This window comes from Bos indicus x Bos taurus, chromosome 4 (assembly GCF_003369695.1).
Source record: "Bos indicus x Bos taurus breed Angus x Brahman F1 hybrid chromosome 4, Bos_hybrid_MaternalHap_v2.0, whole genome shotgun sequence".
In the NCBI taxonomy this organism is placed as follows: domain Eukaryota; kingdom Metazoa; phylum Chordata; class Mammalia; order Artiodactyla; family Bovidae; genus Bos; species Bos indicus x Bos taurus.
The window spans coordinates 63318454-63336473 of NC_040079.1; the positions used below are offsets into that span (position 1 = coordinate 63318454).

Below are 18020 nucleotides of genomic sequence, written 5' to 3' on the forward strand. Positions count from 1 at the left end.
CACTGAGAAGGCTGGAAAATTAAGGTGAAATAAAACCATTCCACTTGTCCAGCTGTAAGATACCAAATTACCACTTAGTAGCCCCTGCTCCTAGTTTTCTTAGTTCAGCTCAGTGGGGAAGGAAGAAAGATAGCTTGCTTCCTATTAAATAGTTAAGGGACTCTAGAATTCATGCTTTTAATCTACAAAACTCCAAATAAAATAAAAGCTCCTAAAGTATGTGACTGAAGTATCTTCCAGGCTCAGACAAGGTATTTCTTGCTATTCTCTGTTTCAGTTCCAGTTTGGTCTAAGGATTTGGTCCCCTTAACAAATAGAAATTTCTTCCAAATTGTTTCTAACAGTCACTCCTCTAAAATGTTTTAATAAACTCTAGCTTCTTTTTCATCTACAATAACTGTTTTGACTGCCTAGCTTTCATCCTGGAATGGATTCATAAATTGCTGATCTGTAATTTTTAAGGGATCTCTCTTGCATCAAGAATAACCCAAACCTTATTTGATATTTATGAAAAAAACAGACAATAACTACAAAGAGCAGTACAACTTAATTTCAGGAGAATGAGTATCTCCCACAGAACTGGAATTCATGGGTCTTCCTTGGCTGGTTGCATAATCAAGAGGGATGCAAGGAACTCCAGGTCCCCCAGTTTTCCCACTGACAAGATAAATCTAACATTTCCTATGCATACCTAGAAAGATCACTCAAAGAAACAAAGAGATTGCATTTGTGAGAAATTTTAGTTTTTCTTAAAAAGCAAGGTCACCTAACAGCATCATTGTCACATCACTAGACGGTGGTGTGAAATAACACCCTGAAACATACGACCTGGTAACATGAGAGCTCAGGTTCTGAGTTAGGCAGTCCTGACTTCACAGCTGGTTCCTGTTCTGATTAGTTAGGTGATTTGGGGTGCTATTTAGCCTCTCTGTCCCCTTATGTGGAAAACAAAGCCAACAGCATCTGCTTCATGAGTTTGTCATGAAAATAAAGTGACATGACACATGCAAAGTGCTTATTAACATGGTTCCTTGCACACAGTAAGCACAAAGTAAATGGTGGTTATTATCATTAGTATTGTTGCAATTAAACTATGTTTCACAATCACCAGTAAAATTTAGAAAGGGGATTATACTGGATTTACGCTCCACCATGGGCTGGCAGGCATCCCTGACTCGATGGACATGAGTTTGAGTGAACTCCGGGGGTTGGTAATGGACAGGGAGGCCTGGTGTGCTGCGATTCATGGGGTCGCAAAGAGTCGGACACGGCTGAGCGACTGAACTGATGGGATAAAAGAGTAGCATGCTTTACTACCCAGTAGTATCACCAAAAGTTTTCAAGTTTAATATCAAGGTCATAGATTTTATCACTCTTAAAAGAGACAAAGAGAGTTTCTAGTCCTAAACCACAGGCTATAAGTGAACCTTTGTCAATTGATTAGCAAACATGTGGTGCAGGTCCCAGGGCCTCTGGGTAGAAGATGGATAAATCCAAGAAATCCTGCAGGTGTTATCAAAAAGCAACCTGAGGTATATATCCCACAGGTAGCGGGCCACGTGGGTCCCCTCCACATTGGTACACACTGCAACAGCCGGAACAGATAACAAAAGCAAGCTCACTCACAGAGGAGTTCAGCAGTGTGGTCCTCAAATCAGGAATGCGGATCCCAGATCCCCCATTCCCAGTGCATCTGCTCTGAGGATGGCACCGCGTGTCATCTCTCCATTGTCAGACCTGCGGGCAGGTGCTCAGGGAAGGGCAAGCGAAAACCATGTGCCTTTTTAAAAACTTAGGGTGTGGAGTACATTAAGTGGATTTTCTTCGTGGAATGTTCAAACTGAACTGTATCTGCTGCCACTGACCCTCAAAAGATGCATAAACCACGTTCTGAGGATCTTATTTGGGAATAGGGTTTTTACACAGATAATCAAGTTAAAATTAGGCTGTTTAGGGTGGGTCCTAACCCAGTATAACTAACTAGGCCCATATAAAAAGGGGAAATGTGGTTACAGAAACAGATACACACACCTGGAGAAAGTCATGTATGATGAAGGCATACATCAGGTCATGCATCTACAGGACACCAGAAACCAGGAGAGAGAAGCAGGGAACAGAATCCCCCTCACAGCCCTCAGAAAGAATCAGCATAGCCAACACTGTGATCTGGGAACTGTGGCTTCCATTACAGTGAGACCATAAATGTCTGTGGCTTAAGCCTCCTTGTTTATGGTGCTTTGTTAGGGAAGCCCACAAATGGGCTTCCCCGGTGACTCAGTCAGTAAAGAATCCTCCTGCTATGCAGGAGACCTGGGTTCCATCTTTAAGAAGATCCCCTGCAGGAGGAAATGGCAACCCACTCCAGTATTCTTGCCTGGGAAATCTCATGGACAGAGGACCCTGGCGGAATATAGTCCATGGGGTTGCAAAGCATCAGATACGACTTAGCGACGAAACCACCACATAATAAACTAATAATACATAAAGTAAGAGGGGAATCACCCAATCTGAACTTCCTTTTTCTTAATTATAATCAGTTTATGTTAAAAACTATTTCCATTTTCCAAGAACAAATGAACTTTCTGAGGGTAAAGATATAACAGGTTTTAAATTCTTGGGAGGTATTCTATGCAGGGGATGGTCCACCCAGTGGGTAAGCTATCTATTCTTTTTGGTTCTCAATTTCATAATCCTCTGAAAGGCAAATGACGATTTGTAGGCTCAATTGTAGTAGGCCTAGAGATGATTAAGTTTTTGAGGAATGACTTAAACTCTGTGCATCCCTGGCTCTTCCATTACCCACAGAAAGCAGGATTCACCACATAAGATCCCCATGTACCCCCATGCCCACCCCAGCCCACATCATGTGCAAGCTCCTTACATATACACTTTCAGGATGAGGTCATCTTTTGTCTCTCCAGTCAGCAGGTCAGCAATGCTAAGAACTGCACAGCCAAAGGGTCGCCGGTACTGGACACTGCAGGCATTCTTTTTTTCTCCTGCCCCCATTCGACCTGTTCAATTAAAAAGCACACCTAGTTCAAGGAGCCATTTGATTAATCCAGCTTAAGACGAGACACATACAGCTCTAACATAAGCCATATGAAATGTAATGGGTGATGGTAAAGACACAGATTTGGAGCAACTGTCGCCTCCATTCTGAACTCTCCCCTCAGACCACATAGTTGTGTGACCTTGGGCACGCAGTGCAAACTCTGGCCATTGGCTGTTACCTATAAAACATGAAGACTGAAGCTGAGCCCAGGTGTGGGTACCCTTCCCGAAGCATTCATGAAGGCACCCCAGGAGAATCACATCCAAAAAGGCAGTAGGGGTGCCTATTTCATTCTCTACTTGTAAGATTCTCCATATTTCAAAAAATGATTTCAAACATTTCACCTCTGAAAAGAAGTGATTTGAGATTACCTGACGGTATAACAAGTAAGCACAGGTGAGCAAATGAGCATGTTCTTTCCCAGCTCAGTACTCAGGCTGAGATCTCCAGGGATCCTTTTTTAACTCTGACATGGTTTCTACTTGTTTAAATTGTTAGACATTTCAAAATCTGTGGTTGAGATACTGTTTTAATTTATTGTTGCATTTAATTACCAACGGGTTATTTTGAAAACTGAAAGCAAAAAGCACACTGGAGTTGTAACATAACAAGCTAACGTGAGGAGAAATAATGAAAAAAGTCTGCCAGTCTGTTTCCAGATGCTAGGGAACAGATCTGCACGTTGTTTCCATCTGACTGAAGTCCTGCTACAGCATGTCTGCATGGCTCTAGTACTTTCCAAATCCAACGCTAAATAGAAAAAAAGAGAGGGATGGCAGTATTCAATTTGGCTTTCATTCTTCTGTAATAAAGGAAAACTGCCCCTCTGATATATCAACTTCAGAGTAATATTTATAAATAGAAGCTGGAATACCACTTAATGGTGGTAAAAACCACAGGAAAAAAACAAAAAAAAGAAGAGGACTTCCGACATAATGAAAAGGATTTTTCCCTTTTGAAGTCCCTTTTGAATAATTAATGTGTGACAGCCTTGAAATGTACTTTCTTGGATGATGTTTCATTTTCATTGGTATATTACTAATATATTGATTAACAGGCCTAAGGATAATAAGAATGCTGATTTACAATGAAATCATGTACTAGACTCAACACTATAAAAAGAGTTGAGAGGACTCCTCTGAGATCAGGGACCGGTGTTTACTATGTGACATGCATGGGTTTGGAGAGTCATTAGGTATTACCATATAGGTACAGGGTTTCCCAGGTGGTACAGTGGTAAAGAATTCACCTGCTCATGTAGGAGATGCAAGAAGTGTGGGTACGATCCCTGGGTCGGAAAGATCCCCAGGAGGAGGAAATGGCAACCCAGTCCGGTATTCTTGCCTGGAGACTCCCATGGGCAGAGGAGCCTGGCGGGCTGCAGTCCATGGGGTTGCAGAGTCAGCTACAACTGAGAGCACATGCAGGCAGCACAGGGGCTCATGTAGGTACAGGCTTATTAGCAGGGTGAATACGTAAACCTGACTACTGGGAATTCAAGAATAGTAAGCAAAACAAGGACAATAAATGTAATGAAGGCTGTGGTAGGACTAACAATTATTAGGGCAAAGGTTGTTCCTCCAATTACATGAATTAGGAGGTGTCCAGATGTAATATTAGCTGTTAGCTATATAGCTAGGGCTACTGGTTGAGTAATACGCAAATAGTTTCAATAATTACAAATATACTGGTAAGAGGAATGGGTATTCCCTATGGTAGAAAATACATGAGATGCTTTTGTTTCATGGTGAAAGCCTATAATGATTGCTCATGATAAAAAAGGGATAAATATACCTAAAATTATGAAAACTTGTGTAGTGGGTATAAACAAATGTGGTAAAAGACCAACTAAGTTTGTTGGACTGATAAATAAGCAATATAAGTATTTCTGTTCAGGCCTGCCCTTTATAATTATGAACGGCCATTATCTGTTTTGTTGCAAGTTGAATCAATCACTGCTAAATAGAAATCATGCAGTTATTTATGAATCTAGTGTGGGGAAACTATTTATCTTTATTTCCTCCCCTTTTTTCCGATCAAAGACGAGGCCTCAAATTCCAGGCCAGGTACTGTTACTCCAGCTCTCGGCAGCCAGTGCAGGTCAGTGTGCCCTTTTCTTATTAAGTCTATACAAGGAATAGTCTAGAAAAAGTTCTTACTCTTTCTAGAATAATTCTTCTACTTGCCCCTGATAGACAAGGATCTTCCACTCCTTTATTTCACTGAAGCAGATTAAATCTTAACTTTTCTGAGTTTCTTACCTTCATTATTATTGGACTGATCATCAGGCAAGTTTTTGCAGTAATGTCAATATAGAATTAATTCGATCAAAGCTTAGGGAAGGAAGGTAGGTAATTTAGGATTCAACATTCATTCTGATGACTTAATGATCATAAATAGCTTAGTAAAATATACAGCCACTAATCAAATGCCAGGTATTTGAAAGGCAGCCCTGTGCTGGGTAATACTATGCAGTCGTTTCCTCAGCTGTATCCTGGGAGTGAAGGACAGAGATACCCAGCCCATGGGCAAGCAAGACATGTGATCATTTTCTACCACCAAAAGCCTGTAGATACTTTTCTAAAAGTTCTGAAAGCTAGAGTGGTTTACTTTTTATCTCAAATTTGTAGAAGATTATGTTCAAATTGTATCCATGTTTACATGAAGATATCCAAAATCACATTTTACATTAACAATTGCTGTGACAAATTTGAATAAATTTTTTAAAAACCACAAAGAATTCCATAAACTGCACCCCTGCCATCCTGGGCACAGACAGAGGCTCTATCTCATAAACAAACAGAAACACGCATTACAACTTTGCCAGTTTTAAAAGACTCTTTCCAATTTCTACACCCCATACTCATGTATAAAAAGAAAATTAAAACAAAACCAAAGACAGTTCACTTATTTATTTATTTCTACTGCCCCTCAAATATGAAAAGAAGATAAAATTAAATGGGTTTTTCAAAACAGACTTTTATGAGGAAAAAAATGCTTAGAAAATCTTTGTTGAAACAACGTTTTATAGTCTCTCTCAATGCAAAATGGGGTCATCGTGTGTATAAAATAAAAAACCATTAAAAAAAAAAAATCACCATGCAGTCCTGCATGGTGAGATATCACTATTCTGCAGAAGTTTTCCTCAGCAAGTCATGTAACAGTTAGTGAGGAAGGAGAAGCCAGTTCTCAGTATCAGTTGGTTAGCTTTCCTAGAGAAATGACTTAGGTTCCACCATGTATTTCCTCTGGCATAAAATGCCTGCTTTTAGAGGTCTTACATGCGTAAACCTAGTGACCATATTTTGGTTTTGATGTGCAAGGGCATCATAGAACACTGAAAGCGTGTTCTGCAAGAGGTTAGTAAGTGTAACATTATATAAGTGTTTCCACAGTCAAATCAAATCTGGAGAGAGCTAGGGTCAACAAAGTTAGAGAAGCAATTTTATTCTTCCCAGTAGGATTTCTCAAGACTCTTTAATAAGCTGACAAAATTATACAAGTGAAAAATATATATACAGCATTCAATTTTCCGTAGCCTTTTTCTTATAGCACCTTGTGTAATAATGTTCTGCAGCCTTCCACACTTTGGGAAATGCCAGTTGGTGTACAGTTTTCATAAATGTGTAGAAAATCCAGCTCCTAAAAGTTTAATGTATGCTGTTAACAGAAATTAGAATTTGAGTAGACAAATACCAAGTGTATGAATCCAATATTTTTAGAAAGTCCAATAAAACTAAATGAAATGCAGCAAACTAACTAATGACTTATATGGAGAGAGAACAAACTCTATTTATGGCGGTGTGAGAGTCTGGGGAGACCAGAATCCCAAATTCTGCGAATATGGGATTCAGATCTTGCTTGGACTTCTTTTTGACCCAGACAGCACATAAATCACAAGTACACAGAAGCCTCTGGGCAGTTCTCCCCGTCATGCTCCTATCACGCCAAGTGTCACACCTACCGATTCGGATGATGTGCACAGTGATGTAGATGTCCTTTCTGAGCTCGCTGCTCCCCAAATCCTACCGAAAAACAAAGTCTGGTCATTGTAGAACTCATCCTTTAGGCAGAAACACTTGAAGGGATAGCACATTATTTTAACAAATAACAGAAGAAAGACAAATATGAGCATTCTTGGATTTTTTGGAGCAGAAGCACATAATTCAAATCCTGTTCTAAAAATACCACTGTGATCAACTTTACTGTAAGCCTACAGATGTCAAATAAGACTTAAAAAAGAAAAGCCCATTCTTTTTTCAGTCTCTAGTTCACTCATTCTTTAAATATTTCTTAAATACATACTAAATACCACGTGCCACTCTGAGCCCTGTCACACTGGGCTTCAGCCATAAAGAACAGGCTCTCATACACACTGATGGGACAAAGGTGTGATTGTGAAAGCTGGCATTCAGATTTCAGGGCATCATTGTAATTTACACTCTTCCCTGGTGGCTCAGACAGCAAACAATCTCCTGCAATGCAGGAGATCCGGGTTTGATCCTTGTGTCAGGAGGATCCCCTGGAGGAGCAAATGGCAACCTACTCCAGTATTCTTGCCTAGGAAATCCCATGGACAGTGGAGCCTGACGGGCAAAGAGTCAGACACCACTGAGCAACTAACACTTTCATACCACTTTCACTGTAATTTATGTGTTATTTACAAAGTTTCAGCAAATCTACTATGTTCTCTCATAATAACTTACGTCTCTTAAATAAGATAAAGTACTTAAGAAAGAATCTGCCTCCTTGATAAAACAAGATCCACTTACCACGAAGAGAGAGCAGTGTCGTTCTGGTTTATCTGGGGCTTTGGGAAGCCCGTTTCTATTTAGCCTCAAGAAAAATCTCTCGCTACAAGAGAAAAGAAGTTGAATATTTTTAGAATTAATTAATATTTAAGGACTCGTCACCTTTCTAGCTGCTCTTTGTCCTAAAGGTTAAACTCAAAATTTTTTAGGCTTTTCACTGATATCAAAACTGTGTATATAAATTAGAAGAGTACCCAAGACAGTAAACATTTGCTTCACTTCTGACAAAGCTGGCAAAGCAGAATGTGCAAAAGCAGAAAACATACATATGCAAACAAACAAAAAAATTAACTTTTAGAAAGCTTCCATATCCATGAAATCATCACTATTACTTTAAAAAGTAGAAACAAGGACACTAAAAGGAAAAAATCTGACTTAACATGTTCTGTGTATTTGTACCTAAGATTATTTTTCATGCTTTGCGTCACAGTACTTACTTCACATCATACATGAACATTATTCCGAATGCTAACAATCCATTAGAAGGCTTAGTATTTTATGCTCTTATAAACCTAATCCAAAACACAAAAAGAGAGACCAGGTAGTGAAACCTAAATATTCTTTGGTCCACAAAGGAATAGAAGACCTCACAATGCCTGCAGAACTTGCAATTCAAATTGCAGGAACACCTGGATTTAAATACAAATAATGCTGTTGATCAGCCACTAATTCATTTCAAGGTAATGTGTTACAATATTTATATTAAAAAAAAAATAAAATGAGTATCACCTCTGCCCCCCACATTAATGTACCAGCTACCACAAGCTTCTGAATTTTAATATCCTGGTGCCCAGTATAGAATCAAATGGCTGGCTGCCTCAGGCAGAGAACATACAGCTAAAATCTCCAAAATGTGAAATTAGCAAATGGCTAGCCTTGGTCAGTAGCTTCCTTCAGTCTAGGGATCAAGCAGAGAAAGGGAGAGTAAGGCATTAGGAAGGCTCAGACCTTTCCAAGTCTCCATGCATATTCATCACTTGGTTCTTGCCATAAATAATGGCACTGTCTTCCAAACTCTCCCTTCTCCCCATAGGAGGAGAAATGAGAACCATAATCAGATCTCTAAGGAAGCATATGGTTTTAAATTTATGGCTGTTTTGGAACATTTTTATTCTCTTTTGCCATCTAAAGCAAGACAGATATATTTAACAGATTCAACTACCTGGCTCACTCTGTCCTTTTTTAATGCCTATCCCTGATCTTCCACACAACAAAGGGCAAGCAATACACATGTCTATGGGGTCACTTCCTGCACCTATTACCTATGTGTTATCCCACAGAGCAGTGGCTGATGAGATCCGATGAGGAAAATATAACTTGCTGCAAGGATTCTCAAATGAAGCATACAAAGTTCCCATATAATTCTGAGGCAGAGGCTGGAAATGACAGATTCTACCAAGACTGCAGAGTTAAATTAATCTTATTCAATTGTCATTTACTATAATTCATAGCAAAGGACTACAAGCTCACCTCAGAGTGGAAGAATATTCACTATTATTTCAAATTTAAGATGTACTAAAAGGAAATGTACAAAAATTCATCTTGGGGAAACATGAATTACACTTTAAAATAATCATAGCACTAGGTAATACTATTTCTTTAAGAAAATACTATTGTTTATTTGAGAATGGGCACTCTGCTAAGGACTTTACATGGATTAACCCCTTTTATTCTCACAATGCCCTTGGGAAGTTGGTACTCTTATTATGTCATTTTATAGTTGGGAAAACTAAGAAATAGTAAATAGTTTTGTCCAAGATCACAGAGCTGATGTGTGACTGAGTAGGAATTCTATGCCACATAATACCTACCCTCATTTGAATGCTATAAAATAAATTCTTTCTCTGCTTCATAGAATAACTGGGCATATTTACAGAACATTGATATACAGAAGAAATTCATCTGTAAGGGACACCCACTGACTCAGTGAAGCCTGGTCCTAACTCTCTCCATACTCTTTCTGGGCTAAACTTGATTTAGTAGGTTTCAAAGCCATCCCTGGTTTGAAAGTGTTCCTTCGTAATTTTTTTAATGAAGTATTCTTAGAAAAATGATTTTGGAAATACATTTTACTAAACAAATGTGAAGCTTCAGAAAGATTTTAAGTATTTGGTTTTAGTTGGTCAAAACTCTTAAAGTTTAAGACCAATATTTGGTTTTTGCTTCTTGGGCAGCATCTACTGACGTATTTATTGATTATATTTTAGCCCAAAATGAAAGCAGTGTGATCATTTTCCCCTTTTCTGATTATAGGCAGCATGCTCTATTCTATATTTTTGAGGTGCATTTATGTTCGAGACTCCTCTTTATCCAGACGAAAACATTTGAAACAAATGCCACTTTATCTTCTGAAAGATCAGTCAAAATGATAAATAAGAATAATATTAATTACAAAAGTCAATACAGCATTCCAGATATTGAGACCTTGACTTTAATGTTGATATAAAATACTATTTTATATTCACAAATTGTATCAATATTTTGGTGAAACGTTTTCTAAAGCATTCCATTTCAGGGATTCCTTTTGCCCGGTCACTATTTTAATTTCACTAGTCTAGACAGAATCCTGATTATGCAAGTATTATATCATATCCTGTTTCAGAAAGAATATCAATATTTACTAAGCCATATCCCTTAACTTAAGCATGCCTTCAGTCTAAAAATAGACTGAAGATGGGTAATACGGAGAAAAAAGTCATGTGCAATTTTCTTAAAACACAGACTTCTAAGAGGGGGAAAAACTCTCTTATGGTCAATTAAACAAAATCTTTTTTATTCATCCGGTGACAAGTTGTTGGTATACAAATTCAATTTCTTTCAGCTTTGGTGATAGAGCAACCACTTAATTGGCAAATGGTTTCAGAAGAAAAAAAAAAGAACTATAGCAACACATTTCAGAATCTTTGAATTACAAATAAATACCCACCCACATGCTCACCAGGTGGTATTAGTGTTAAAGAACCTGTCACCCATCTGCAAGAGACGTGGGTTCAGTTTTTGGGTCGGGAATATCCCCTGGAGGAGGGCATAGTAACTCTCTCCAGTTTTCTTGCCTGGAGAATCCCATGGACACAGTTCAGTTCAGTTCAGTTGCTCAGTCGTGTCCGACTCTTTGCGACCCCATGAATCGCAGCATGCCAGGCCTCCCTGTCCATCACCAACTCCAGGAGTTCACTCAGACTCACGTCCATCGAGTCAGTGATGCCATCCAGCCATCTCATCCTCTGTCGTCCCCTTCTCCTCCTGCCCCTAATCCCTCCCAGCATCAGAGTCTTTTCCAATGAGTCAACTCTTCGTATGAGGTGGCCAAAGTACTGGAGTTTCAGCTTTAGCATCATTCCTTCCAAAGAAATCCCAGGGCTGATCTCCTTCAGAATGGACTGGGTGGATCTCCTTGCAGTCCAAGGGACTCTCAAGAGTCTTCTCCAACACCACAGTTCAAAAGCATCAATTCTTCGGCACTCAGCCTTCTTCACAGTCCAACTCTCATATCCATACATGACCACAGGAAAAACCATAGCCTTGGCTGGATGGACCTTTGTTGGCAAAGTAATGTCTCTGTTTTTGAATATGCTATCTAGGTTGGTCATAACTTTTCTTCCAAGGAGTAAGCGTCTTTTAATTTCATGGCTGCAATCACCATCTGCAGTGATTTTGGAGCCCAAAAAAATAAAGTCTGACACTGTTTCCACTGTTTCCCCATTGACACAGGAGGTCACAAAGAGTCAGACAGGACTGAGCGATAAACACTTTCACGCTTTCACACACTCACACACATTTGGAGAATGCCAATATGTTGCCTTTAAGGCCAGGGAAGAAACTAAATAAGTCAATGACATTCCACCATGGCACATCTTCTAAAATTCTCTCAAAAACTTTTGTGGCCACCTACAAAGATATTTTCAACTTTCTACAGTTGAGTCAAAGAGTGGCAACTCTGATCAGAAAACAAAATTAGTTTTTGTCAATTTAAAAAGTGTCCTATTACCAGCCTGGAAGAGAAGGGGAGGTTGGGAGAGAATGGATACATGTATATGTATGGCTGAGTCCCTTTGCTATCTACCTGCAACTACCACAATATTGTTAATTGGCTATACTCCAAGAAAATAAAAAGTTTAAAAACAAAGCAAAAAAAGTGTTCTATTATAAGATATGCATACTTACTATTTCCATTCCCAGATATCAGCTAATGATTTTGTACCTTCTTGGTATTTAAAGACTGAACAAATACAATCTTTTAGGAAAAAAATACAAATTATTGGGTAGCAACGTTCGCTGTCTTCCATATAACATCTTTTACACGTCATGGCAGCGAAATACATGAAATTCTCCAGGGACATATCAATCAATGGGACCTTACCATCAGATGTGAGAGTCACCTAATTAACTTCAAGACCACTCTAGATTCTAGTCCATGCCATGTAACTCTGTCCACCATGCACATTCTAGGTCTTTATTATAACAACTATATTGTAATGGAAGTATCTATGGTGACATATTTTCAAATGGGAATGCCTCCTTCTTCATCATCAAACAATGAATTAGCACATAGAACACTTTCAGCAACACTGAAGAAATGGGATTTGATATTATTACTAGCAGAGAAAAATCATCATTTGACTTCCCCTTACAATGCTGTGTGCTCCCAGAGGAAATTTCACTGCCAGAGAAATTTAGTGTCCACCTGAATTCCTTGTGTGAGCCATTATGAATCATTGTGTGATAAATCAACAAGACTCAATTGTGTCTTTGGAAATAAAGAATGAAAAATCACAATTATTTATTATTTATAACGTGCCTTCTTCTAAAAAAGGATTTGAGAAAACCAAGACAGTGAAGTAACAGTGGGCACATTCATCCCCAGATATCCTGGGGAAAAATAGTACAACTCAAAATACACCCCATCCTGGTGTACATACACTTTACACAGATTTTTCTCTAAGTTTCATAATCACCCTATAAGGGAAGAGCCCCTCCCATCCCCGTTTTACAAATGAGAAAGCTGGAGTTTGGAGATAATGGGTAAGTTGGCCAAAGTTGCATGGTCAGTCAAGGGTGGAGCCAGGAAATTAATTTCCAGGGTCTGATTCCAAAGTCTCAGGTCTTAACCACAAAGCTATCTTCATAAGAACAGCACATCTCATAACAGACACAAAAAGAGCAAGTCTAACCATACCATGTGAACCCAGGGTTTTTATTGTGAATATGTACAATAAAATAAAAAAATAATTATTAAAAAACGCATGAAGCCAGACAAAAATAAATAAAGCCACAAAATTATCTGTGTTTAGGGAGTTTATGTCTATTTCAACAGCATAGTTGGTAGAAAAGTTCTTACCAATGATGCAAATAATGTGGGCGGCACAGTAGAGATCTGAAGACCCTAATGGCTTCTCTTCTCAGCAGGATAAGATGCTCCTATCTTCCCATGCCTCCTTCTAACACACAGAAGCAGCTGTCCTTCTAATGGCCCTACCTAGTGTCTTGGAGGCCTTCTGGACAGATGTGGGAGGGTCCTCCCAGCTTTCTGAGTCATCATATCAAGTGGCTCTCCAATACAGCATTCCTAGGACAATCATTTGATTTCATAGAGCAATGTACCCATAGTTAGGGATGACCAGCATCAAGGACATTTTTGTATTTCTCTATATGGATTTTTGTTTATAACTCTATAGCTCCCCTCTTATAAGAAGCAATGTACCTATAGTTAGGAATGCCTAGTGGTTTAATGTTTGTGAAAGTTACATAATGTATAGCTACCTAGTGCTTTAATGTTTGTGAAAGTTATACAACATATACTTTATACAATAATTTATGATGATAATATATTGAGGTTGAAGTCTGATTAATCCACAAAAATTGCAAAGAATACTTTCAAAATCATTTTGGACAGTTAAAACACTGAAATAAATTTATGTTCTCCAAAAGCAACAGTAACAAAAGAGAGAAAACACTTGGATGGTCGTGTTCTGGTACACAAACTGGAAAAAGAACTATCTGGTTCTGTTGTGCTTATACTTTATAGAGGGCTTCCCTGGTGGCTCAGCAGTAAAGAATCCACCTGCGATGCAGGAGACACAGGTGTCATCCCTGGGTCGGGAAGAGCCCTGGAGGAGGTCACAGCAGCGTACTCCAGTATTCTTGCCTGGAGAATCCCATGGACAGAGGTGCCTGCCAGGCTACAGTCCGTGGGGTTGCACAGAGTCAGATACAACTGAAGCAACTTAGCACACAGGCATGCATATTTTATAAAACAGCTGTACCAAAAAAATACCCCATGTAGCATCTTTGAAAGAACCAAGTTCCTTGTCTTAAATGTAACTATGCTATGTGTGAGGAAAATTACTATTTATTGTACACTGAGTAGTCATGCAGGGAGATGCGCCAAGAACCAAGGAGGAAACATTCGGAGCAAGAAGATGGAAGGAGGAGAGGAAGGGGAAAGGCTCTGCTGAGTTGACTCTAGGGCCTCTCCCCAAAAGGCCATACTATATGATAGATGTTGATCTCCGTGCTTCTATTTCACTGTTTCTCCTGCATTTTCTCAAACGCTTTCTGATTGACTAACATTGTAAGCTGCTTCCAATAACCTGCGCAGGGAACTGTTACTATCTTCTTTCCTAGGACAAGTGGCAAAGGACAACCCAAGGAGCATTCTAAATAGTCACAATACCAGGAGCTGGTCCTGCCACTGACCAGGCAAGATACCCTAGCAAAGTGAGGGGAAAGTGCGCTAGCTGCCCTGGGGTGGCCACTGGACCAAAAGTTTCAGTGTTCACCATGGCACAGAAGAAGGGACTCTTGTCCAGGCCATCTGGTAATGTGGGTGTGCACAACATTCCCCTGGGGAGCTGTAGAAAGCCCAGGTCCCAGCCTGGGGATCTTGACTTACTGTACTATGGATGTAAAAGCTCCTTGAATATTTAAAAGCACAGTCACAGTTAACAGCCACAGTTTTGACCCAAATGCTTAAGCCCTAATGAGTCAGAATTGCTGACTGTCCTTTATGACCATCACATACACCAGGAAACAGGCAACACATGCCTGATATGTTCAGGTCAATGACTTCTCCCCTTTCGTCTCCCAACATATGACGGATGCAAACAAAGTGTTTCCTTGTCAATAAATAAAACCAACTCCTCAAGCAAGTCTTCCTAGAAAAAGCTATTAATATGCTTTCTAATTTTAAAAGTAAAGCAACACAAGGGTCATGAGCTCTTCTGACTGACTAAAGGGAAATGAAACAAGAAGGATCACTGATACCAGGTTTTCCACAGTAGTTTACGTAAAGAGCAGACAGATTCTGAGTTTTCTTTTTTAATATTACTGTCCAAACCCAGATTCACTTGACAAATATTTGAAGTTGAAGGACTAAGCAATCAACTAAAGGGATGCTTTATAAGGACAATAAAGGATTTTGCTTTAGTTGAACAATGAAAGGGAAGATAATTTTTTAAACTACAGCCAATGCTGAACACCAAGCTGATTCTTTCTTACTACTTAGAATGACTTAAAACCATTTCATGTTTTTGTTTTTGTTTTTGTTTCCAGAGTATAAAGCTAGTTGAATCAGAACTCTTTTTAGGAAGGTAAAACTCAAAAAGAAATGCAGTTTAAAGTTACAAATAAGTGATGTACAGACCACCTGCAGACCAGTGTACAGACCAATGAATGAAAGAAAAGATTTGGATCAACTGTTGATTGGACAAAACCCATAATGGCAATAAGTTCTAAAACGTTGATGTTCTAAAAATCCCATTGTTGAATTCAAGTTAAATCCTTAGAAACAGCTTAACTGTGCGATTGAGCAACTCAGGAAAATACTTGCTTGTGTCTATCTCTAGAGAACTCATTAAGAATTCCACTAGAAAAAAGTTCCTCAGAGAGGTAACTAAAAGTAGGTGATGAGACGATCTGGTCAACAGAACCAGGGACTGTGAAATAAGAAAGCCTGTTTATAGGCAGAATGTCTTATGCTTATTCTTGGAATTTTCATTAATTTGATTATGGTAAACACTGTGACATTTCGTGAGAGAGGAATCGCTCTGATTTATATACAGTAATTATTTTGACCTTTCTAACAATGGTTCTTTGTTAGGCAAAGTATCTATAATAAGGAATCTTGAAAGTAAAGCAAACCTGAGCTCTTTATAACTACTCTGGGTTGAAGCATGCAGTTCTTTGCAAAGGTAAAGGAAACCTTTATAAAACAGAATAAATAATGAAAATCCAAGTAATTCAAGCCCTGCAAAAACAGTAAGTAAAATGTCTTTCATACATCTATCATCTCAAAAATATGTCCTAAGTTTTAAAATGAAATAAGCCAAAATCAAATGTCCCTTTCAAGAGCTCACTGATACTGACAGATTCTTTATATTCATTACAACTTTAAAAAATGAAAACGTATGGTGGTCACCAAAGGGGAAAGGAATAGGGGAGGGGAGGGATAAATTAGGAGTATAGGATTAACAGATGTATACCACTATATATAAAAATAGATAAATAATAAAGATCTGCTACAAAGCACAGGGAACTATAATAATCTTTAATGGAAAAGAATCTGAGAAAAATATATGTATGTCTATAACGGAATCTATTTGCTGTACATCTGAAACTAATACAATGTTGTACATCAACTACAATCAAAAAAATTATCAACTATACTTCATCATTAAATACTATTTATTAACTAGATGATGCCTGCAATAGGACTTTCTAAAGGTCAAAGGCTTTTTCTTTTTAACCAGGGAGCTACAAGGCCTCTACAATGATGTGCAAATATTCATGTGTATGAGAATAAGCACATTATTTTCTGAAGAGCTCTTCAGTGTTCATAAGTTGGAAAATGCACTGGGAAGTTTAGGAAGCACTGCTCTAGACACCACAAGTATTTTTTGTAAAATGAAAATAGCATATTGATTACCATGCACAGAGAAACTCTAGCGTTTAAAAATAATTCTTGACTTCAAGCTTAATAGTCTTTCAAAGAACAACAGAATGTAAGTTTTGGGAAGGCAAGAATTTTTAAATTTTTTATTCATTGACGTGTCCCCAGTGTCCAGATCAGTGCCTGGCTCTGAGAAGGAGACCAGTAGTTGTTTGCTGAATGAATGAAGATCAGTGATTCAACAATAGCACGTAATCTCTGATGCTCAACAGAAATAAAAAGATGCAGTCTCTGTTTAGCTTTTTTGTCAAAGATCTCCAAATGGAAGTACTTAGGAGAAGATGCTACACAGATTTTCCTCAGTTTATAGGGTTATGTCCTGATAAACCCACTCAGCTTCAACAGAGTACTATAGCTCACATGGCTAGCCCAGGGAAAGATCAAAATCCCAAGTACAGTTTCCAGTGAATGTTCATTGCTTTAATGTTCATCACTGTAAAGTCAAAAAAACCCTATTGAAACACTGTAAGTCGAGGACAGTCTATAAACTATCTGCCAGCTTTTATTTACTTTTTTTTTTTAGAACAGATTTTGCAAATGATGCTCCCATAGAGACATATCTAAGAGCAAAGTTCTGATTAACACAAGCGAGCATGAAAGAAAACTATCGACTTTTCTGATGCACTCAACCTTGTGTTCTCTCTCTTATCAAGAAGCACATCCTCACTGGAGTGGAAGGAAAACAGCAAAAATTAAGCAATAATGACATGATCTTTTCATACTTTGCCTCAACAATAGTGAGAGATTTGTAAATTACTTTCAATGGCAACCCACTCCAGTATCCTTGCCTGGAAAATCTCATGGACTGAGGACGGAGGAGCCTGGTGGGCTGCAGTCCATTGGGTCACAAAGAGTCGGGCACGACTGAGTGACTAACACATTAACTGCATTAATGCCCAGCCTGTGTAGGGCATTCTGCAAGGTTCCGGGAACAGAAAGATAACAAGAGGGTATCCTTACCCTCAAAAAAGGAACTAACTAGGGCCATATCATGAACAATTCTATTGTTGGTGTGGAATCACTTACGAAACAAATGTCAGTGAAAAGCAAAGAAGTCCTGGCAAGGTGGGTTGCTCTGTGTAAGCATGATGTAGTTGAAATCTAGGGAAACTAAATTAATCTGAATTCCCTCTAGGCAGCAGACACAGGGCAGAGGAGGAAAGACACAGCTGATCAGAATCCTGGTGAAAAGAATACCAATCTGGTC

The 18020-nt window shown here is 38.8% G+C and overlaps 1 protein-coding gene across 3 annotated transcripts in view; it reads right to left on the bottom strand.

Annotated features, from left to right (window-relative positions):
- DOCK4 (dedicator of cytokinesis 4) overlaps window positions 1–18020 on the bottom strand; it is a 477735-nt gene that overhangs the window by 219712 nt on the left and 240003 nt on the right. For all 3 annotated transcript variants that reach the window (XM_027539557.1, XM_027539555.1, XM_027539556.1), the window contains exons 9-11: window positions 7828–7909; window positions 7020–7080; window positions 2882–3014 (exon numbers count right to left, since the gene is read on the bottom strand). In XM_027539557.1, coding sequence (XP_027395358.1) covers window positions 2882–3014; window positions 7020–7080; window positions 7828–7909 — 276 coding nt within the window. The remainder of the gene's footprint in view (window positions 1–2881; window positions 3015–7019; window positions 7081–7827; window positions 7910–18020) is intronic.